A 24130-nucleotide genomic window follows, 5' to 3' on the forward strand; every position below is an offset into this window, starting at 1 on the left:
AATAAATGAAAAAATATATATATGACAAACTGTTCTTTCAAGCACTCAAAAAGAGTATTTGGACAATAAAGGTATTTAAATGATCAATCTACTATCAGAAAAGCTGTCATTTAATTTGCGGACGAATTATGGTAACCTAAACTTAAACTGATCATAAAACCTAATTACAATTTGTGTAGTTAATTAGTCAGAAAAATGTTTTTACATCACTGGTCAATGAGTAACAAACTTTGTTTTTTGTCTTCAAAGAGCAAGAATTTTTGTTGTTCTTCTTGTGTAGATGAAGTTCACGTGTGTGGTGGACTTACCTATCAAATAATCACCACAAATGAGTGAGTGCTCAAGAAGGCAACTTTGGCTAGGGTGTTGTAGCTTTATTATCTGTAATTAAACGTGAACAGTGTCATTGGTTTTGCAGTTTAAAATACTGTATCAGGGTTAAAATAATGCTCTTGCAAAACAAAACAAAATGTAGACATGCATTTAGATCAATTTTCTGAATGAGATAACACTGACAAGCATAGAAAGCACAGTACTTTCTTCATGTGTCCCACTGAGTCAGGAGTGTATGAGTGGTGTGGACCAGTGTGATAATCGATCCATTCTGTTGGCTAACACCCGCCGAGCATGGGGATGATAGAGCTTAAGAAGACATCTACAATGGCACAATGCACAAATTCGGCCTGCCGCTGTCCATGGTGCTATTTCTTCTTGTTGCATTTGTATTTTCCTATGTGTCAATTGTATTTTCCAATGCATCTGAAGACATCTTGTGAAGGGATATAGATGCCTCTGCTATCTATCCAAAGTGACTTGTGTGAGGGCTACCAGACAAATATAAAGTTTTTTTTTAGGTAATAGAGAGCAAAAATTATGTTGAAACTTAAAGCACATTTTAGAAGTAATTCCTCTTGGGACAACAAAGGGGTAAAATAGTTGCAGTCCCAGCCAAACTGACAAAAGATTGATTTATAGTCTGGAAATTACAGTACACTGTTTACTTTTAAGGTTTCCTTCCATCTTACCGAACTATAATCTCACATGAATCACTGATCTCACCAAGTAAGGGTTTCTTTTGGTTTAGAAATATGATTTTTATGATTTTTTTTCTCTATCTTGTCCCACTGTGAACATATTGGAAAGACAAATGTGAAGCATCTCTTCATTTGGCTTTGTCTATCGTTCGGCAAATATCCATAATACAGAACTATCTTTAGCCAAGTCAGTTGTCTCCCTTTGTTAAGATCAGCACCACTTGAGTGGCGCGGGGATTGATTCAATTACCAGAAGTATGTCTTGTAGCAAATTTAAAATCATCGATTTCCTAATGGGAGGGCGAAAAGGATTTCTGTCCTCATTGATTGTGTGTCCCTTCCAATTTGTTGATTATTCCAATTGATCTGAAGAAGTGGTGAAAAGAGCTAGGAGGACATCAATCACTCTGTTGAGTAGGCATATATTAAATAATTAATATATGACAACACAGGCATGTTCAGATTATAATTTCTGACACTTAATGAAATTATTTAAAAGATAAACAAAATATTAGAAATAAATAGGTAAATAAATATGGTTTTTATGTTTTTTTTTTGTTACTAATTCTTGCAGTGGAGGAGCCTTGTGATGGCATATGCATATTTACCAGTATTGTCCCAGTTCAGGTGTTTGTGTTTAATTCAAAACTGACAGTGATAGTATGTTTTTGGTTTTCCGTCCAATACTTTCAGAGCTTTCTTATAAACAGTTTCAAGTGATTTTAGTGTTGTTTTGCAGGCTGATGACCAACTTGTTGTAAAATGTGTTATATTATCATTGTGTCAAAATGCAGTTTTGCTGACTCAGGAGTTAGATTGTTTCTAATGAACCTAAAATTGACAAATTAAATATAATTCTATTCAGTGTTTATTTTTAGTGTATAGAATAGAATAGAATGTGTGAGTCAAAAGTGATTCTTAGGCATTTCAATTCCTGGATTCTATTGATTGACAAAAACGTTGGGATCACTGTCAGTTGTCACTCTTTTTGAGACGTACATACAGACAGTCTTAGATATGTTTAAAAAGTGTTGGGGCTTTTCAAGCCAGTTACTTATACACGCTTGTCATTGCTTCTGTCAGTTTTCGTGCCGCATGATTTCTATCTTTCGCATGGATATTTAGAACAGCACCATCAGCGAACATTTGGCAAGTGACAATCGAAGGACAAGAGTTTAGCAGATCATTTATGCAAAGACTGAAGATCAGTGGACCTAGCACGGAATCCTGCGATACCCCACAGTTATTTTTTTTTTCTTATGACTCTTAACTTATCCCCTCATGATCCCACAGAATTTCTTGTAAGAAAACCACAACAAAATACATTTTTTTGGGTAATAAAGTAGCGTAAATAAATAACTAGACAAGGCCCTAATTGTTTTATGAGCATGAACATTTGAGCGCATGCACACACGCTAGATTTGAGTAAGTACGGGGCAGTGAAAAGCCTTCTACTCCCTGCGGCCTACTGCTGGCTAAGCCTCTGTTAATTCCACTAACCACCTTGGCCATCTTTTCTCCAGTCATCATTAATCATCTCTCTGCTCGCCTCCGCCCTTCCCCCGTCCTCTACTTCATTTTCTTCCTCGTCAGTACATTTGCTCTCCTCTGCAGCCACTCTGTTCTAGCATTCCTGGCAGATCCTGCAGTGAGGAGATAACACCAACATGCCTGATGGCTGTTCAGTTGACAAAGAAGCCACCACAGAAGAATTATACTGAAACGCCACTGGCTATATTCTTGTTCATGCTTTAAGCTACAAAGCACTGCCAGGCATATATACATCACATTAAATTTACTAATCTGTTTACTAAATGGGCTCACCTTTAAACGCACAGATTTACTTTTATTGAACATTTTGAACGTTCAATTCAGTAATATTTCCCAATGAATTCATTGAATTTACCAAATCTCTCCAACTATATCGTGACATACTTCAATATAAAACATATTTTTCAGACATTATGAAACTTCTTTCACGTACCATTCTATTCACTCAACCATCAATCCATCCATTTATTTCTGACTGCTCTCCTCATTATCGCTACAAATGTGCTGTCACCCTTTCTAGCCGACTTAGGCATGAGGCATGGCGTACTCTAAAATGGTTGACATTAATTCACTGTAGAGCCTGGATATTTACCCATTACCTAAACTGTGAGAATGATGTGCTTATTTGTCTGCCACCATGCCCGTCAACTGTTCCCAATCAAATCTATTATTAGCAGTGAAACAATATGAAGTGCATCTGTGGGAGAGGAAATTGATTCATTGCGATAAAAGACAATAAATATAATGTGTACTTGGCTGAGGTATTGATAGTTTAAGCAGAAGGGAATATGTTGACATCCATCTGTGTGATTAATTATTTAATTATGTGCCATATTGCAACACTTGGGCAGGCCCATATTTTTCCCCATGAATCCATATGGCACCTTGTTCTCGTTCTGTGTTGTTTTATTTAAAATGTTTATACATGTATTGTGTAAAGCCATCCATATGGAATCTGTCTTAGTTATTATGATAACTTCAAGTGTGACAGAACTACTATCATTTTAAATTAATGTTTGGTTTCGTGGAATAGCATGACAATCATTTTAAAATTAAAAGAAAAATATAACAAATGATAAATTACATTCACTGACCAAGCATAATTGGAAAATATGACACATTTTTAATATTTCATTCATTCATTTTCTTCATTTGCCAGGCATCTATGCACCAGGTGGGGCACATTTATAATACATCCTTTCTCAAAGTATATAATCTTAATTTTAGACTATACTTGGACTGTTTTTTTCCTAATGTTTATAAGAGGCATTTGAATGATACATTTTGACAGTTAAATTTAATTCTCAAACTGCATTTCTCAGCATAACATTACAATTGTTATATTGTAAATCTCATAGTTGACTTTATTCATGTCTAGATTTTTTTTCTTTGCCCATTTATATTTATTATCATTGTTTCAATATTGAGTAACTCCATTACTTTTATTGTTGTTAATGACGGCAAAATTCTTACTTTGGTACAATACCTACATGAAATAGAATTATTCTATTTATTTTAAAAGTTGCATTGTTAACAAAAAAAAAAACAGTAACAACATAGACGGCCATCTGCAATGTTTGTATTTTAACAAGTCTATGTGCATGACTTGATTTTGCGGGCCACAAAAAAAATGTGATGTGCCCGATATGCCTATGAGACCTTGAGCCCGAAACCTGTGCACTTGAGCATCACCAAGCTCCCCAAGAAAATCCTCCTCCTTTTCATGTTTTTGTTACTATTGTTTTCTAAAATCAGTTAAAATGTTGGTCAAAGTGTAGTCAATCTACCGTAAAAGATCAATGGGACTACAAATCCCACTAAACAATATAAAGGTTATGAATCTTACTTTGATATATTGCATGCATCGCCCAGTCTTTGCTTGAACCCACGGCAATTCCATTCACTTCTGTTTCATAATGTTTAAAACTACATTTTCATTCTTTATGTTTGGCATTGGAAGGCTTAGTATTCTGGCACTGCTTTTTCAAGTCTTGTCCAAACAAAACTAGGTCGAGGTGTCCACTCCAACTTCCCCATCAGGCGTGTTTTGTCAGTCCACAGTGGTTGCTTTAACCCCTGCCAAGTAGCTAATGAGGTCAAATTACCAATTAAACAGTCAGTTTAACCCGACAGTATGAGTCATGGATAAGATCACAGAGGGCACACCATCTTAAATCCAGAACCACGACATATCATGGTTCTGTCCATTCCAAACCAGTGTAGAAACATGAAAAATTAGCGATAATGGAGCAGGGCAGGACAAGTATGTTCACATCTAGGCCAGCTGTACCTCCTGTACTGAGAAAATGTCATTATAGATCAAGACGTGACTAACAATCATGATGCAACACTGACAACATAAGTATGCTGAATAAGGAGCAAAAACTAAAATTATCAAGTCAAATAAGGAATGCACTATCAAAACATTTGAATATATATGAGTATCTGTCACCTCGGAGTACTATTGTTTGATATGTGCATTACTGCTTTCAATGTTTATGAAATGTTTTAATAAATATTAAAATGATTTTCTTGATGGATCAAGATATGTATAACAATCAAGATGCAGCATTGACAACATAAAAATGCTGAATAAGGAGCAAAAACAACATTTTTTACATCAAATAAGGAATTCACTTGTAGAATATTTGAATACATATGAGTACTTGACATCTCAGAGTACTATTGTTTGATACTGACATTGCCACTTGCAATAGTATTCAATTAAAAAAATACAACAACAACCAAAAGATGGAGTAAGTAAGTGGATTGGTCATTTTTCACTCAAATATGCCACTTTATAACCTCTCATTTTAACATTCAACTACATGTTTCAAATACTTTGTACTTCAGCAAGGACATACTGCTGCTTGGGAAGAGTTCATTGATGTTAACAAAGTAGCCACTACAAAATTGCTCTCAGAGTCTGTTCCTCCTGTTTTGATGCTTAAATAAGCCGATCTTGGCTTTCATATGCAAACTGAATCCATGATTGTTTTGACAAGGTTTCTGTTAGTTTGTGTAATCATCTCTATGTTTTTGGTGTTTCAGGCTGCCTGCATGTACATCAAAGGAGGTCTTCATGATTTTTTTCCCTCAGTTCTTTTTCTTGGAAGGAATTGGTAAAATCAATTTCATTCATTCCATTTTTTTAAAAGTTTCCTGTTGTTAATGTAGTAGTAATTTAACTGCATAGTTTACTAAGATTCAATTATTCTTTAGAAGGTGGCAGATGTATGTTATTCCATATTTTTTCCCCCAGACTTTTTCCAGGTCTGATTTTTAACAAGGACACCTGGGCACAAAACATATATTGCTCATGGTCCACTAAATCTATGTGCAGAGCCAGGATAAATTCTACTTGCTGCCAAAATACTCAGACAGGTAATGTAGCATACTGAAAAGGTAACATTTTAATCTAGCCAGTGGTCACAGTGACCCTCTGTTAAAACAATAATGAACTACAAGACTATGAATAAGCCAACGGTTTTATACATCGACATTTAGACTTCACAGTTCCAATGTGATTGCTAATGGTCACCTGTTAAACTTACTGGAAAACAACAAAGATGATTTTATGTGAGAGATGGAATTTATATGCTTTTTTTGTTCTAACAAACAAAGCGTGTAACAATAGCATTATTTTTACTATTTATATCTATTATATACGTGAAATGAATGAGCATTACATATTAGTGCCTTCTTTTTTATTAGTACTTCTTTTTCTTGTCTCAGGGCTGAATAGACCAGAAGGAAATGTGTTAGGTAAATTCTAGGTGATTATAAGCATCGATCATTGGAGCCCGTTTTTTTCCCCCGCCAGGTCTGATTATCTTACATTAACTAATCATGTCTTATTGTTGCCTGCTGGTATTGATTTATCCAGTAGAGGGCATATGCACTCTTCAGTTGTGCTTTTCATGTCTCTGGGCAGATGAGATGTTTAAAGAGCGAAGCCGGTCGGTCGTAGTTCATTTGGAACGTATATGTATTTATTTATTTTCCACTTATGACTTGCCCTAAACCTCTGACAATCAACTAGTAAAATAGTAATAATATTAAAAAATAGATTCCTAATGAGTTTCAGCACTAACAAAAATCAGTTAGTTACATTTATATGTCCATAGAGCTGAAATAATGGCCATCATTTTGTTTTAGGTGATGCTTTAAGCAAAAAAGTGTACCCTATATATATATTTGAATATGCAATTTATAAAAACTATTCGCTTACTCTTTCTTCTTTAACGTACACAGTTAGAGTTGCAAGCCTGACAAGTATTGTCTGCACGTGTGCCGGAATTGTGGCGCATTGGTCTTCTATGAATGAACGTGCGCACGGGAAGAGGAGGAGAAAGAGGACTAAGGGAAATTTCTTGGGTGCAGAGACTCTCATTGGACACAGTGCACAGCAGCGGACAGATGCACACACTCAACATCATTACATTTTCTGCAGCAGCACAAGATACAGCGAGCAAACAACTTATCCCCCCTCCCTCCCTTAGCAGTATCTTTACGCACAGCGGTGCCGACATGCTGAGGATGCAGGGATGAGGCTTGCGCGGTTCTCCATGCTGCTGAAGCCTCTTCTCCTTCTCCCCCCTTTCTCTTGATGATGGGAGAAAACAGGACAAAAACAAGACTGACTGATGTGTTCTTTCTCAAAAAGGAGATCGCAAAGGTGGAGCGATTAGAGCTGGGCTCATGACGGGACTATTAATCCTATCAGTGCACCAAAGAGGTTTGGAAACGTTTGGATGGAAATCGGGCAAGTGTCTCGGACTGTTTTTAGTCTTGTATGAAACCGGCGATTAGTTGCTGCTTTTTATTCCCTGAAGTGGACTGGAATGTGGAGATATTTGGAAGGATGAGTGGTTTCTCAGCGCAAATGTTGCCTAAATCAAGTCTAGTGCTTTCTCACCTCAAGTACTCCTCTATCTAAATGGAATTAGTTGAGTCTGCAGCCGTTTGTGAAAGGAATAGACATGGTACATGGACATAGCTTCCATCACGGTAATCTTTTCTTTCTTGGCTTCAGCAAATGTCAAATATACCTAAATTAGACATGAATCAACAAACAGTTATTAGTTTTTTTTTATTAATATGGTATGTACCAAAATACATTTTCTTACACACTATAAAATACAGTTCCATGTCAATTTTGGAGATTTTTTTTTGTTTCACTGTTGGTATTTTTTAAATTTAAATGCAATCCTAAAAACTGGCATATGCTTAGAGTTACATCAGCATATTATTGAATGAAAAAAACTCATCTTAAGACTAACAATGCATGAAAGTTAAATTGTTCCATGCACGTTATATTTTCATTTCAGTTGTTGCAAGTCTTCTCCTACTTGGCTTGTCGGAAGCAACAAAGAAAGATACATCAGGTAATTGTCACAGTCATTTAATCTGAACATTACAACAACAATATGTAATTATGACCAAAATATTTTTTACACTGGCTTTTACCAGAGAAACCATTGCCCCATTATCATTATAGTGAGTCTATAAAATAAGTGGCGGGCAAGCCAGAACACCTGTCATCTTGTTATAGTTTTCGAGTGGGTGCTGCTGTTCAAAGTTGTAGGCAATGCATTACAAACCATTTCATGAAAGGCTCCACACGAAATAATTGCTATGGAATATTTTTATAGATAAGAACAATTCTGGTGTGAAACCAGCTGGTCAGTGTGGCACATGGGTTAAAGAATCAGAAGGAGGTCTCTTCACTTCTCCCAACTACCCAAACAAATACCCCCCAGACACAGAGTGTGTGTACATCCTTGAAGGTAAAAGTTTTCTTTGATTTAATGATCAGATGTCTAGCTATCAATGTGAAACGCTGAAACAACATTATTTCCCAACTTGTCTTCCAGCCCCCCCAAGGCAGTGCATTGAGCTCCACTTTGAGGAGCAGTATTCCATCGAGGCTTCTTGGGAATGTAAATTTGACAACATTGAGGTTCGCGATGGTCCTTTTGGCTTCTCTCCCATGCGTGGACGCTATTGTGGGCAGCACAGCCCCCCAGATATCAGGAGTAGTGGCCGATACCTGTGGATAAAATTTGTCACGGATGGTGAACTGGAGGCGGTGGGATTTGCGGCCAGTTACAACTTCACTGCAGGTACTGTAAGTCCACTTGTTCCTGTTACTAAACATCTCAAAGGAGAAAATAACAAATATCGCACAGGGATTCAGCTTGGTAAATAACTATCGATTGCCTGTTTTTTTTCTATTAGATATTACTACTATAATTTGCTGAGTGGTTTTGGGACATGGTCAGGCTGTTTCCCTTCCATATTTTTGCATTTAGAGTAAAGTAGCAAGCTCAGGCAACACTATCACAATCCTGATGAGTCTGGAAAAAATAGTGTTTTCTTGTTCTATTCCAGTTCAATTCTCTTACTTCATCATTTTATTTCTTTTGGTTCTGTGAGAGTTGATAGGGATGTTTCTCCTATGGTTACATTAGCTGTAGATACGGATGAGGAATTTCACATTGCACATTTGAAAACATTAACCCATATGCAATAAAATACAGCTGATGCTGTTATTGGTTTTCATTGCATTCAAACTGTGATAAGCACAGTTTGGCCAAGGGATGTTTATGTTGTGCAGACAGGCCACCAAAGTCATATCAGCGGGTCCATAAATGGTGTTTTGATAATGGCTTGCTAAGTGATGTGTGTGTGTGTGTGAAGGAGACTTGTCCTATAGTAGTTTTGCACTAGGGCAGAGTACAGGGACAAAACTTTTGTTGCTGAATATGCAAAGTACTGGGTGGAGATGGTCCTAGTTTGAGAGGTTATGCTTCTATGTGGGTCAAAGCTCATTGACATTAAATATACAATAGATCTGGGGTCAGTAACTATAGTTTCTGGAGCCGCATGCAGCTCTTTAGCACTGCATTTGTGGCTCCCTGGTGCATTTTCAAATGGATGAGAGAAATATGTATTTTTTTTTAATATGGTTTCAGTAGGATGACAAACATGACCCAAACATTCTTAACATTTTCCAATGCAATGTGTAGAATAAATATTAAATTTCAACATTTCTATTAACAAAGATTTGTGTTATAGCCTGTGCCACACGTTTCTATAAGCAGGGTGGAATGCTAGGCAGGTACCTGTTGTAAACAAACTGGCAACAGTGTGTTGGGCCATGGTGCCCAAGGGGAAAAGAGAACAATAACGGAGGAAAACAGAGGCTTCAACATTTCTTTGTCCGACTTATTTGCATTCATTGCCAATGCGGAAGGATTGCCTGAATATTTGCTTTGTGGCGAGAAGTTGTCAAAAAAAAACCAAAAGTCAAATGGAAAGACATTTCCAGGTAAGACATTATACATTTGCAGCCGGGTACCTAGTTGGGAAAGAGAGAAAAAGTGTGATTGCATTACTCCTGGAGAAATTAGGAGCGCAAGAATAGATTCATGGAGTGGATTGCATCTCCAAACTCCACTACTGCTGCAAATTTTGTTGCAACCCGAGAGATAATAAACCGTGGAAAACCGGTCACAGATTGCAAAGGGGCACATTATGCACGTTACATTTTGTTGAGGTTTTGTCGAATCCTCAATTATAATGACATTGATTATAACACAATCTATTTATGGCATGTCTTTAATTTCATCAAAGCAATATAACATAATTCAGTAAGATTGTAATGAAATTAAACTTAACGCAGCATCATACAACAAAACAGTTACAGCTGATTCATCGGCATACGTTTGCGACCTGTTTTGAGGAATTTGGCATGAACCAATAACAAAATAAAAAAAATGTATCTTCCAAACATATATTTTGGGATATGTTTTGGAATCCCTTGGAAATTTGCTTGAATTCTGATCGAATATTTTCCTTGATATCCCAATCAAACTAAACCAATAAACTGGGCTAATGTACTATATAATCATTCCATTAATCATCAAGTCTGAGGCAGGTTTGCTATTTCCAATCAGCTGCGAAAAATGCTGACTATTCTTTACAAATATACATTTAATCAGCCCAAAAACATAAGTACACCTGGAGAGCACACATTTCCTCCTCTGGATAACTCAGAACCTACCGGCAAAAATAATCATCGAATCTAATCTTCAATATTGAAACAAACATTTAAAAAATTGGGCTTTGAGGATTGATGTGTAAGCATCCCAAGATGCATTCATCAGCAAATAATGTAAGAGTAGTACCTATTTTAGTCTATACACCGGAAGAACAACTCAGCAAGTGAGAACTTCAGCCTTCTGGATGGCTGAATAAAGTAGAGACGTGTCCCAGATTTTAACAGGAAAAAGGTTTACTGCCCTTGTCTCACTGCAATTGCTTAGCTGTTGTGCCACAGAGTACTATGTAGTACCATTGTGCATCTCCAAGTTTTTTTTTACAACTTAGAACATTTAAAAAGTCTGCCTGAAATGTGTGATAAGATTGGATTTATCTGTTTTGATCATCTTCCCCCTCTAAAACCCAGGTGCTTTTCGTTCTCAGCTCTGTTGTTTGAAATGAGTGGTGTGGAGGGCACCCCCCTCATAGCCAGCCAATGTGACTGGCCTTCTAATAACTTTTAACAATCAAAAAATATATATCCCGATAAAAGAAAGTAGAAAGTTCATATTTATACATCCGTCTGATAGGGTAATAAAATCTTAGTGATGTGTTTGAACAGCAGTGCAGGAATGAAAAAGACAAATACATGAAGCTCGCAAACCATGGGATTCCGACCCCTAGTGTATACAATCTGGCGTCAAGAGGTGCTCCTTTCACCATTTTAATTTACACAGCCTGTCTCTCGTGAATGAATGAGAAGAGAAAAGGCAGTAAGGTAGCCATAAATCAAATGACTTTACGTTCCTACCTCAGTTTTAAAAGAAGCAAAACAAAAAAGAGGAACAAAAAAACACCTTGGGTTTCACTGCTCTGCATTCTGACAGTATAGTTAAAATATATTGCGCTCTTGTTATTGAAAGGTATTGAAAAAAATGTAAATGTGCATCATAATTTACTTTTTCTAAAATTTAATTCAATACTAGTTTCAATGCATATCTCTCGTGACTGGTCATTTGGTCGCCTGTCTTTTGGTCACCCGGACGTTTGGTCGCCCGGTCTTTTGCCGGCTTAAATCTCATAACATTAAGAGTTTGTTTGTTTTTTTACGCCCATAATTTCTTCAATCTCTTAACATTAAGCAAAGAGCAAATGTTGTTCTCCTGAACCCAAACAACTTCTCATTCACATTAAACAACAAAATGACTTTACTCTCATAATATTACAATCTATTATTTAATGTTTTTTTTTCTATATTTCAATTTTAATCTCATTATCTGAAGATGTTTCCTTCAGAATATTGCAATTTATGGATTTTTGTATTTTCCCCCGGTACACCAGTGTGCTGCGGCCCAGTGGTTGGGAAAAACTGCAATAGGGCACATGCCCTGCTGGTTCAAAAGACTTCATATTTGGAACTGGTTGCTAAGATACCAAATAGCTTTTCTCCATGTTGTGTTCTATAGAAATCTATCAAGAGCTCATGCTGTGTGAAATCTCACAGCAACATCTCCTCTTTTGGTTAGGCCCTTTGCCATCATAGTAGTTGTACCATTTATAAATTCAACATGTTTTAATCAACACATTGTGGTTTAAGCACAAGAGGAATAGTTTCAACTCAGCTCTGGTTGAGTTCCATAACAACTATGGCTAAAATGGCAAGTTGGGTTGATTATCATTCACATATATCCATCAATTGTCTGTACTGCTGTTCTGGCATAAGGTCTTGGATAACTGAACACTGACATTGAGTTACAAGTCCCTCAGTGCTGACTTGTCAATCAAAAGATATAGTACCACAGTGATGTACCGGCCTAGAGGTGATGTCGGCTCTTCCCTCATCCTGCTTAACGTGCTTAGTTTTTGTATGAGCCTACTAGAGAATGTCTGTGTGGCTCTGTCAGGAACATATAGCAATACAGAATTACCTCTCAAACACTACACTTATGGGTGTTTCACATCTGTTTCACAGTTGAGGACCATACAAACAGAATGTTGCTTGACTTCATTTTAATTTGTTCTGGAAACACTCAACAAACCTGCTTTAAAGAGGAAAAGCAAACACTATTTTACTATTTACAAAAATAAATAGTCTGGTTTCTTGAATCAACAAAAAATATATACTCTGTAGGCTCCATCTGAATGAATGATTGTTGGTAGGTGGGTTGGAATATTGGTCCTTTAGTTATATAATCTATAATTTGGAAGTAAGGCCATTTGACAAGTATCTTTGGTCTCCTGTGTGGAGTTTGCATGTTTTCTTTGTGCTTTTGTTGGCTTTCATAGACTACTTTTTTTTCAAGTTTGAGTATGTCATGGTGACACCAATTATTATCAAGCATAACTTCAAGTAGTGTGGTGCGGCGGAACTTTTGGGTTTGATCGCATTCCAACTTAAAAGTATTATTTAAGATCTGTTCACACCGTCAAATGAACAGCAAGCCATATTTGCATAGGCTATTATAAATTGTTGTTTTAAAGCCAGCCTCCAGTCAGAATCGACAGACAACACCACTGGTATAAAAGTTTTGTTGTTATTCTCAACCGAGGGCTTCCCCCTTGGTCTTGTCATATTGCATCAAAACCGATTCTAGGGTTAATTTATATCGCTAAATTGTCCTTACGTGATGGTGCCATTAGTTATTTTTGTACATATACTCATCCTTTGTGACTGAGTGGTCACCAGCCCACGGGGTCCTATCAAAAGAGCAATAACAAATTTAAATGTAGCAAAGATCCACTCCGACTCGTCAATGACTCTAACGGGGTAATAAAAGATCAAATGTATGGATGGATGACTTATATGAAATGATGTTATTCAGTATACTAGTGAAAGTCCAAGCATACTCCATCAGGTGTCGGAATCATTACAGGATAAAGCGAATGCAATTATTGTTAGGATTGCAGATGGATGAGACTATCATATAGAGGCTAGGACCATAAGATTGGATGTTGATAGGCTAAAGGTGGAAAATTGAAAATTGAATCTGAGAAATTGACTCTACTCGTTGAAGGTGCTGAGCACTGTGCGATTCCAAAGAAAGTTAAGTCACTGCTCACTATTGCTTTAATTCACATTATGAGTACATTTAGATGGAGTGTATATGTATGGAGTGTATATGTATCCACCACATTCACGATAATGAAAGAAGTGTGCACTCACTATTTGTGTTGAGCCGAATAACTATATAAAGTGTTCCTTTCATGACCACTTCTCTCATTCTATTAATAAAGGTCAGTATAAATCATACAATAGTAGGAGTTCCTCTTCCTTTGCAGTAGAAAAAAAAGGTTTTGTGATTTTCTAATCAAAACATCTTTTTTTTCAACCAATTTTTTTCTTACCTCTTCCCTTAACATTATTCTACATTGATATAACACATGTATACTGGTCTCTCTACCAATTCAATTTAACCTGCCCTAAGGCTGGTTTGAAGTACAGTTTCATTGAAAAGATTTGAATTATATCCATGAGTAACACATAGAGATCCCCCCTCATAACCAGTGCAATCTTTTTGAGGGTACTATAAAAACAGATAGGTAAGTCAAATACTAAAAAAAAAAAACTTGGTCATTCTAACATTTGTATTTCATTGTAGTTAAATTAACACATTTTTTTAAGTGATTGTTTTCACATTCATTGAACTAGTTGCTTTTCGCTTTTGCCATCTAAGACCAACATCATTTGCTTGTAAATTGATAGCGCCAAGTCACCATATAAGTTGACAGGAATCAGAACCTGAAATGGAATCCAAACCTTCACTTGTTAAAATCTAATCACGTGGTATTAAAGTACTGGGATACTGTCATAATGCCATTCCGTGTCCCTTATTTCTTCTTTAATATGGATACTCCTCATTGTAATTCTTGTAATTTTGTCAAAGTTCCGCCTGAAAGTTCTAAGCTATCCACTATTTGGTGTCATTCTCTTTGTTCATGGGGGAAATGGATAAATCTTGATTACTAGCAGTTTATGTATGCTTCACATGTGGAATACTGTTTCCCTGACGTAACGCTAACAGCTTGAATAGGTTGTCAAAGGATAAATAACCCATTTTTTTCCACTCAAATTTTGAAAGTAAAAAGCAGTATGGTAGAATTATCCTGGCTTGCTACATCAACCTTATGCTACATGAAAAAAGATGAATAGTAGCTGACGAATACTGAAGTAGCTCAGCTGATGACATCCTTCACTCAGCATTGGTGCTGTTTTTAGCAAATGGAAATTGATGGAGGGGAGTTAACATTGCAGGCACACCACCTGCAGCTGTGGAAGAGGGCTGCAGTGCCCCCTCAACCAGTATAGTTAGTGAACACTACGTCTATTCTCCTCTACTGCTTCCTGCTTCATTGATTGCAAACCACGTCCTTGAAGATTTTACATTATGTTTCTGTTGTAATTACATAGAACTTCATTCAATTCGTTTTTATTTCCAAATCAATTTCCAATTACTGCAGAATTTGCAATGAGTTTGTAAGGCATTATGTCAAACATGTGTTGGCCCGGGGAAGAACAGGGTATAATTTTCAAATGGTAGGTTGATCTCATGATTAATTAGAAATATGCAGAAATACGACTCTATTTGTTCTTCATTTTTCCACAACCAGGCATCTCCATCACCACAGAACACATTTGTTCACTGTGAACGTCGATGACGTCCGGTCAATTAACTCTTACTGTTGACAATTGTCTTCTCGAGTACGAGCTGAGTTTGTGCTTTCCTAAAAAAATATTTTTTGGCTTTCAAAATAAAAAAAAAAACATATATACTATTTATTCCAGCATGCACTACCAATTCCATGTGACTGTTATCATACATGGTGATTGAGTCGCTAGCAAATCTACCTCACAGTTTTGAGATTGAGGATTGAATACCCAGTGGATTCCGTCTGTGGAGTTGCATCTTCTGCGTGGGTTTTCTCTGGTTAATCCGGTTTCCTCACACATCTCAGAAACATGCATGGTAGGCTGGTTCAACAACCTAAATTCCCCTAAGTATGTGTGAGCATGAATGGTTGGCCGTCTCAGTGTGCCCTGCAATTGGCTCGCAAACAATTCAGTCCTCCAACTACTGCCCGGAGTTGCCTGGGATAGGCTCCAGCACCCTTAGGGAGATGAATGGCAAAGAAAATGAATGAATGTCAGCATACATGGAATTGCCTGCTGAGCTGCCAACGTTAGGGGAATCCAACAGTATCACAGCAAAGTTGCTTCACGCAGTTGTGGTCTGCAGCTGTGTGTGGCCTTCCGCAACTGCGTCTCTTAAGAGCCAATTGCTCTCTAATTTGTTTGACAGGTATTGTACATTTTAATCGGTTAAGTAAAATGTTATGGGTTGGACCTACAATGTGTAAGATGTCTGTTCATATATTTAAATACAACATGGTTTTCAGCTTATCCCCTCAGGGGTCACCATGTTGAAAGCGTAGAATCGCCTATAAGGGAAAGTAAGTGAATCAGTCGATATTCACTGATTAATTATAGGTAGAATAAGTGTGACAAGAACGCAGAAATGCAAGTTGTTATATGTTGTGGTATCAGTTTGTCATCACTGTGTCACACATTCACACAGAGTTGTCTGGCCTGATGATGTATGGGTGTTAGAAATTATGAGACAGCAGTTCACAACTGTGAGTCACCTTTACCTGCCCCACTTTTACTTCATCCTTTCACATCATACTCTCATATCACACCTCACTTCTTTGCTCCCGGCAGTTAAAACGCAGCCTTGAATGTTTACCACCTTATCAGATGATGAGCCATCACTCTTGGGACAACCAGTCAGAGTTTATCACCTCCGTGCAACTTAACCCCCAGTCCAGCAGCATGCCTGATATTTATTTCCTTTTGGGTCTTTCAGTTGCTCCCCGCCAATTACCCTGCAGATCAATCAAAGACTCTTTGGTGGTCTGTTAGCCAGGCCTGCTGTTCAGCCACAGATGTTGTGTGTGGATTTTTTTTCTTGCATGGTGAATGGGTGTTGCCTTTGTAGCTTTGGGTAATGTAAATCAATGTGACCACTGGGGTTTGTTTGTGCATTTCTAAAAAGCTCTTTAGCTAACACAAACACATACTATACAGTATTTATCAACTTGGCAGATGCATGTGTGCATGTTTGTGTGTGTACGTATGCGTGCATCTCAATATTGTGTACCTCTACAATCGACCACAGAATGTGGTTGCTATCCTGGATGATTTCAAATGGTAACAATAGAGGCACCTACTATGTATTCATGCAGCATTTTATGACTTTGCGAACACCATGCGTTTGCTCTTTACTCTTACAATTACACTGAAATTAGTTTGTGGATGTAGTTTTCTTTTTCCCCAGTAATCATAACAACTCTAAAACCAGTTTTTGTGTGTTTGAATTAACCTATCAGCAGATTGGAATTGTACACTATCATACTGGGATGTCTTGCTAACTGCATTGTTCCTTATTAGTCAGCTGTGAGACTGTGTGTCGATGCATTTGTGTTACCTCTCAAATTTCGGACATTAATGCATGATAATTTACTTTTTTCTTTGTACTGTTGTAGCATTGTTCTTATCCATGATAAATATCTTCCAGGAATAGCAACAGACTTGACAAATGCTTCGGTTTCATTATCCACACTATACTCACCCATTTTCTTCCATCTGAGTTTTGGCAGCGACTTCAACTCCACTTTGCCAGCTTATCATCTAAGAGCAAATGTCCGATTCCTAAGAGACCTTAATCACATTTGGCATTCAGCTAATGCAATAGGTAATGGCCGTATTTTTCTTCTTCTCTTATAGCAGGCTGAATATTGTGAGTGTTTACGGCTATACCTCGATGAGATTATTATAAAATTTGAATCATTCGCCATTTTTCAGATTGTCATTGAATGAAATGACAAGAACATAATAACACTAGCTAGAAATTACTGATGAATTTATCACTCCCTTGCTATTTCTTCCCTTTTTTATGGCAAGTTTTACAGTTATTTTATGTTATATTGTCACTGATGGTGTAGTGGTTCATTCGCTCGACTTTAGTGGACCCACTGTGGAATCGATTGACACTCAGTGGTGGCATGAGTGTGAGTGTGCATGGTTTTCTGTGCTATCTATGTGTGCTCTACGACTAACTAATGACCAGTTTAGTGTTTTTCCCAAAGAAACTGGGGTGGGCCAAGCACTCTAAGACCCCAAAAAGGATAAGCATCCTTGTTGCTTACAATTAATGAATTAATAATTTATGTATTTTTTTTGTAAGCCTTTATCCTATGCTAATATAGGTACATTTTATTTATATTCCAGTAGGTCCACAATTATAGATGAGAAGAACTGGTGCCAGGAATTTCTCTATGCTAGAAAGGAAGCTTAGCACTTATACAAAATCAAATTCCCAGTTTCCTTGCAAAGTAAAGCACTGTTGTCAACAAGAATTGCAAAATATGTTAGGTTTTGCAGAGTTGTCAGACAGATTGTGCCATGTTTATGTTTTAGCTCGAAAGTGTCACCATGAGACGCTGAACCCTGGCGACAATTGGTCCTCACACCATCTGTAATTGTTTCGGAACAAACCACATTTTTATTTGAACCAGAACCACAATGTGTATACATTGTCATTAAAAGCTTCCTCCATAGGACGACTGAAATCTTTCTGGCAGATTGCCGAGTGCACGCAGCCATTAAAAAAGGCAGCAAAGTCAATCATGTGAACTTGTTTTTTTTTTCTTTTTTTTCCCACACCGACAGCGCGGCCGAGCAACACAGCCTTGCTGGCTTTTCATTTTCCATTTGGCAAGCACGATTAATCACAGTGGCACTATACAATGCACGTGGCCACACACAGATTGCTGCTGCCTCTTATTATTCCCTCACACTGGAAAATGTACATCTAGGAGCAGAGCTGCAGGAAAAGAACAAAAAAACAAAAAAAAAAAACAAAGCCACAATGTGCACATGCTACAGGGGAATTATCTGCTCAGCATAAGAAAGTAGAATGTAAGAAATACATGACTAGTGGAATATGAGCATTTCTATGTTGATAGGTGATAAAAGGATGTGGCTGCCCCATGGTTCCCCTCAAGGCTTTGATTTGAATATTCATTGAGCTGACATGAGCTTTTCTTGCCACCATCTGTATTGGAACACCAATTGGCTGATTAGCTTCTGGCTTTTCTAATAGGCTTTTCTGACCATGACAACACAGAGTAGCAGTTCTCTGCAGACTAACAGACTGTAACATTGTGATCCGTTTAAAACCACCTTGCATGAAAGACACATTCCTAAAAAGCCCATTTATCTCCCTCTGCTTGCTTTTCAAATGCATACATGGTAAAGTTATCATTTAATATATATATATTGAATAAACCTTCACAATATATCTTTTGGACATTGTCATAGTAATATGTGCATGTAGAATAGTCCTATCATGGGACTTCTGATTGTTTTATTGTTTTTTCCTTCTTATGTTTTTTTACTTGAACACCTAAACTTTTCTTTTGCTCCATAAAATCCCCCTGAAACCCTTGTATGTATACAGCAATCTTCATCTTTTACAGATAAAACCCAGTAGCTTGAATTAAACAGATTTATTTGAATACAATGTAGTTATGGTGAGTAAACCAACATATTCCCAAGTAGAGCTATTCAGGTAATCTGGTAAAAAAAATCTGCAATTTTCTATATCACTTTATGTATCACAATGTATATAAACCCTGAAAAAAAAGTATTTTTTCCCCAATATTGTTCAGCCCTAGTTTTGAGGTTTTTATTCAAGTATATGATGAAATCCTGCAGAAGGATGGTACTCAAGGATGATTACTCTGTCTCACCGCATTGAGGTTATTGCTGCTCCAGTTCCTTTTTTATTTGGAAATTATAACTGTTCTCATTTCAGAGTACTAGCCCTACCTCATGTCATCCCTGATTAACTATTGTTTTCACCTCTGTTCGATTACCCTGTGTATAAATTGTCAACGTGTCCCTTGTGTTGTGCCGCAGTGTCTTTGTCCGCTGACGCTACAAAACGCCACAGACTTTGTATACTGATGGAACCGATCTGTTTTATGATACGATACCTACCTTGTTTGCTACTTTGAATTTAGTCAATTTGTTTGTCTTCCCAGAAGGAGTAAGATTTTGTTTGGTGATGTTTTTCCACCTTGGAACATTTATTATTTATTTCTTTATTGGATTACGCTTGATTCTCCCCAGAGAACGAGGGCTTGGAAATGAAAACATTTTTGTTTTGTAAGTACTCAGCATCTGAGTCCTGTCTCGACTCTATCCCTGACATTCTCGTGTTCATCATATTGCATAAAACTTAAACAAAATGAAACAAAACTGCTACTACACTCGACACAAGACCTTAGAATGCATCAACTGAATTCATGGCACAACTGAAACATGTCTCGTTATTTTGGTAGAGAGTAGGATTGGGTACTGAAACCCATGATCTAATTGGAACGGGTTCCTAAGCAACCAATGGTAACCGTACTGAATAAAAACAAACATTTCAGTGCATTATTCTGGTGCCTAAGGTAAACAATAAATTGCACTATTCATGAGCAGCCACTGTGGAGTATGAGCCTGAATGGCCTACCAAAAACCCCCTATCCAGGCACTTTTTCATCTTGTAATGGGAGCATGGCGGATCCGCTCCGGCAGTGAGTCCCTGATTTGTCTGCCTTCAACCCTTGTTGATTAGAAAGTTCTAACATGTTTCTTAAGGTTTTCTTAGAGTACTTAATGCAGTTTCATTCTTTGCTTATCTTCATGGGATGCAAGAGAGTTGTGGTGGGAGTGAAAAGAGACATGCTGTGGTTAAGGTGTTCCTAACTATTCATTGACTATGTTGACGACATATGCATTGTGCATTTTATGAAAATCATAACGTTTTCTAAAGCAATTTTAGATGGATCAATACTTATACGTTTTGTATTGTTGCTTAAAAATAATTTTATTATCTTGTTTCAGATTTTTGTGTTGTGCACATATTTCCTGCAAAATTGCTAAACATTTACCATTTTTTATCCGGGGTATTATTGAACAATTAGAACGGAAAAGCCTTTGCAAGTAAAATGTCGCGAGGAGACGGATTAACATTCACACTCACACTCATTTCTAGTCAATTTAGAGTGTCCAAGCAGCCTACCACCATGTTTTTTTTGGAATGTGCTAGGAAACCAGAGTACCCAGAGAAAACCCTTGCAGGTCTGTGGAGAACATACAAACTGCACACAGAATAACTAATCTGGATTTGAACCCAGAACCCCAGAACTGTAATGCCAATGTGCTAAACGATCACCCACCGGGTTGCCCCCAGGTGTTTTCTATGGCATTTAAATCAGGCAAATGTGCATAATCCTTCTAAAGATTGGTTATTCTCCCTAAAGAACTCAGTCAAGCAAGCATTGTGAATGCCATTGTTAAGTCCCCTGAGTGACAGAAATGAATTGTAGAGAGTAATCATTCATTGAAATAAAGACCGAACAGAGGACAAGCCTTAAAAACCTTGTTCTTCTGCAGCTTAGTTTCAACGTCGAACGTGAAGTGGAAATACGTCAAATTCCTTGATTTCTATCTTGCTTTGCTTTTGAAGAGACAGCAGGGCTTTGTAAAATATTGTGCAGAGAGAAATAGAATGGAGCGTGTGAAGAAAAGGCAGCCTAAGTCCAGCTTAAATATTAATTTACAGAGGTTTTAGGCTCCAAGCTGTTTCTCTTGACACACTATTTGTCAAGCATGTGTGCTTTTGGTCTGCCGTAAAATGTTGGAATTGCCTAAAACATTTTTATTTGTTTCCAGAAAAAAAGAAAAAAAAACTTGCAACATTTTGTGGTATTCTGTGTCTGGTGTTATTGTTATCATTAGTGGATTTTAAGTGGTGTACCTGTCACTGCTCTTCATTGATTTAAATTATGGTGATTATTTAAATATACTTGTAGTGTATATAATCTGTGTTTAGTTTTTAATAGGCAAAACTGTTTGGGTTTGGCTTCATTCAGTGTTTTGTGTTTCGATCAGGAGACAACACAAGTAGTAGTGTGAACTAATAGCAGAGGTGATAAAAGAGTAATTAAGAATGAAAAAGTCGATTGAGTTCTAATTTATACTTCATATAGTTATTTCTGCTTCACACATTTTCGCCCCTTTTCTATTTTATTCTTTATTCCATTTCAATATCAAACACTGACCAGTTTAAAGGGTTTTATTACCTCAAACTGAATCGACCTATTTTTTTTCTTCTAATAACCCTTCTGACATCTGATTAAAGCTCTTACAGCACTGTAGTCGAGGCACATTCACACCATTGTGGAGACCCCAAAAGCCAATTTGAGAAAATTAAAATTCTCTTTAAAAGATGTGCTTATCTCCCTCCTTTTTCGAAAAGACATGTTATGTAACCCAACTGATGCATGGCTGCTTTAATTAAGGGACGATCCCTAAGTTGGTATAAATACCCTTTTCAATTTAGATAGTTGAGATTGCTGAATGGACCAAAGTGTTAAAGAAACCACATCTCAAGGAATTTTTCATTTCTATTTTGATGAGGCTGATGTGCATTGTGCTCAGACGGTACCTTTCAATGAGTCACCTGCCGCCAAGATAGACATCACTCCATTTTAGCTTGGTTCAAATCGTAATGTGTGTAAATGCTTTAGCACAAAGTTCTGAATGTTTTGCTGTTTTCTTTTCCAACCAATTCTCTGCTAGTTCACCCAAGGCAATGTTAAGGGATTTTGCTGTCAGTTATCCCGTCTGATGAACAGAGATGAATGAATATATACATATATGTGTGTATATATGTGTATGTGTATATATATATATATATATATATATATATATATATATATATATATATATATATATATATATATATATATATATATATATATATATATATATATATATATATATATATATATATATATATATATATATATATATACACACATACATATATATACACACATACATATATATACACACATACATATATATACACACATACATATATATATACACACATACATATATATACATAAACATGAACATAAACATTAAAGTCCATTACGTGGATTACATTTTACATTCTCTCAGTATCACAGGAAAGGATCATTAGCATTAGGTTCACCCCACCTCAGTTTGATTGCTGTACCAACCTTCCAGCGTTAGGACACTAAGTCTAAATGGGTATTTGTATTATCATATGATTATCACTATTCATCGTGACATGAACTCGGCATCTCATACTAATCCGTATAATGATGTCCAATACATAACAAACTTTAACGATTAGAGGATTCATATGCCAGCCTCTTAATTGCAACATTTATCCCTCAAAACATTGAAGTCAACTCTGAAGTTGTTCTCAGGTCACCATATTAAGGAGGGTTTCGAGTCTCATAAATGTGAATTGAGGAACAAGGAGTGTTCACAGATTATTTTAAATCAAGGGACGTCTGATGTATTCTCCGCAGAAGTGTTTCTGTGAGGCGCCGGTGGCACAGCTGGTTGAGTGGTCGTGTCTTTGGCCAAGACAATTCACCCACCTTGCCTGTGTGAAACTAGAGCAAGAGGGTCAGTGGTGGCGAGGAGGGCCATTTGGCTAATTGGTTGCCTCACATCTATCAGTCAGCCCCGGAGCATCAGTGGCTGCAATAGTATCTTATTGCCACCAATTCTTCAGCGAATGACTAATGCAATGTAAAACCTCTTAGAATGCCATGAAAAGCACAAAATAGAAAATTCAATGCATTATTATTTATGGCGTTGTTAATCAATCATAATTGTTCTAAATAGTTACAAGGCTAATTATATTTAATGTTAATAGTAATTAGTGATGCTGACCATGGACTGGGCCATTTTGGTTATTTTTTATTCATTTTAATTGTGATCTTCCATTTACTGCCACATGTCTCACTTTTTGCGGTGCATATTAGGGCTTTATAAATCATTTTAACTAAGCAGCCAATATTTTTGTGCACCCCTGTATCGGGTTTCCCCTCTCCAATCGACTTTTTAATCTAAATACGTTATTTATCGGAACAATATTAAACCTACTATTATCCTTAGACTTAGAAGTAGAAAGTGATGTTCAAGAGGTGGTAAAGGTGTTTGACATACAGCATTATAATACAAAATATGTGGATATAGTCAAATTCAAATAATGTGATGGCCTAATGCCACAATTAAACCCTTATCTTAGAACAAAGAAGAATGTACAGAATATAATTATATTATGTGCCATTCCTAGAACAGATTCCAAAGTACGTCTTATGCCGATGTCAAGAAGTAGTGGAGTTTTATTGATATTTTTGGGACGAGACGTTGTTCTCGTTTTCTAGTAACTGATGTGACCTGTTACATAACGTGCTAGCTGAGAGCTTAACCAGCATTAATCTTGTCATTTGGCTCTGCATGCTGTCAAATATATTATATTATATTTCTTTCAAATCTTTTCACAGTAAAGGCTATATTAAACCTGTAAAATAAGGCACACTGTGAAAAGATCACGAAG

The 24130-nt window shown here is 36.9% G+C and overlaps 1 protein-coding gene across 1 annotated transcript in view; it reads left to right on the forward strand.

Moving 5' to 3' along the window:
- The first annotated feature begins 6849 nt into the window (after window positions 1-6849).
- The window catches only part of neto1l (neuropilin (NRP) and tolloid (TLL)-like 1, like), a 41812-nt gene continuing 24531 nt past the window's right edge, over window positions 6850-24130 (forward strand). Inside the window, exons 1-4 of the mRNA XM_077736370.1 lie at window positions 6850-7595; window positions 7916-7972; window positions 8240-8374; window positions 8462-8710. Coding sequence (XP_077592496.1) covers window positions 7568-7595; window positions 7916-7972; window positions 8240-8374; window positions 8462-8710 — 469 coding nt within the window. The 5' untranslated portion in view covers window positions 6850-7567. The remainder of the gene's footprint in view (window positions 7596-7915; window positions 7973-8239; window positions 8375-8461; window positions 8711-24130) is intronic.

The sequence above is a fragment of the Stigmatopora nigra genome, chromosome 16 (assembly GCF_051989575.1).
Source record: "Stigmatopora nigra isolate UIUO_SnigA chromosome 16, RoL_Snig_1.1, whole genome shotgun sequence".
NCBI classification, from domain to species: Eukaryota; Metazoa; Chordata; class Actinopteri; order Syngnathiformes; family Syngnathidae; genus Stigmatopora; species Stigmatopora nigra.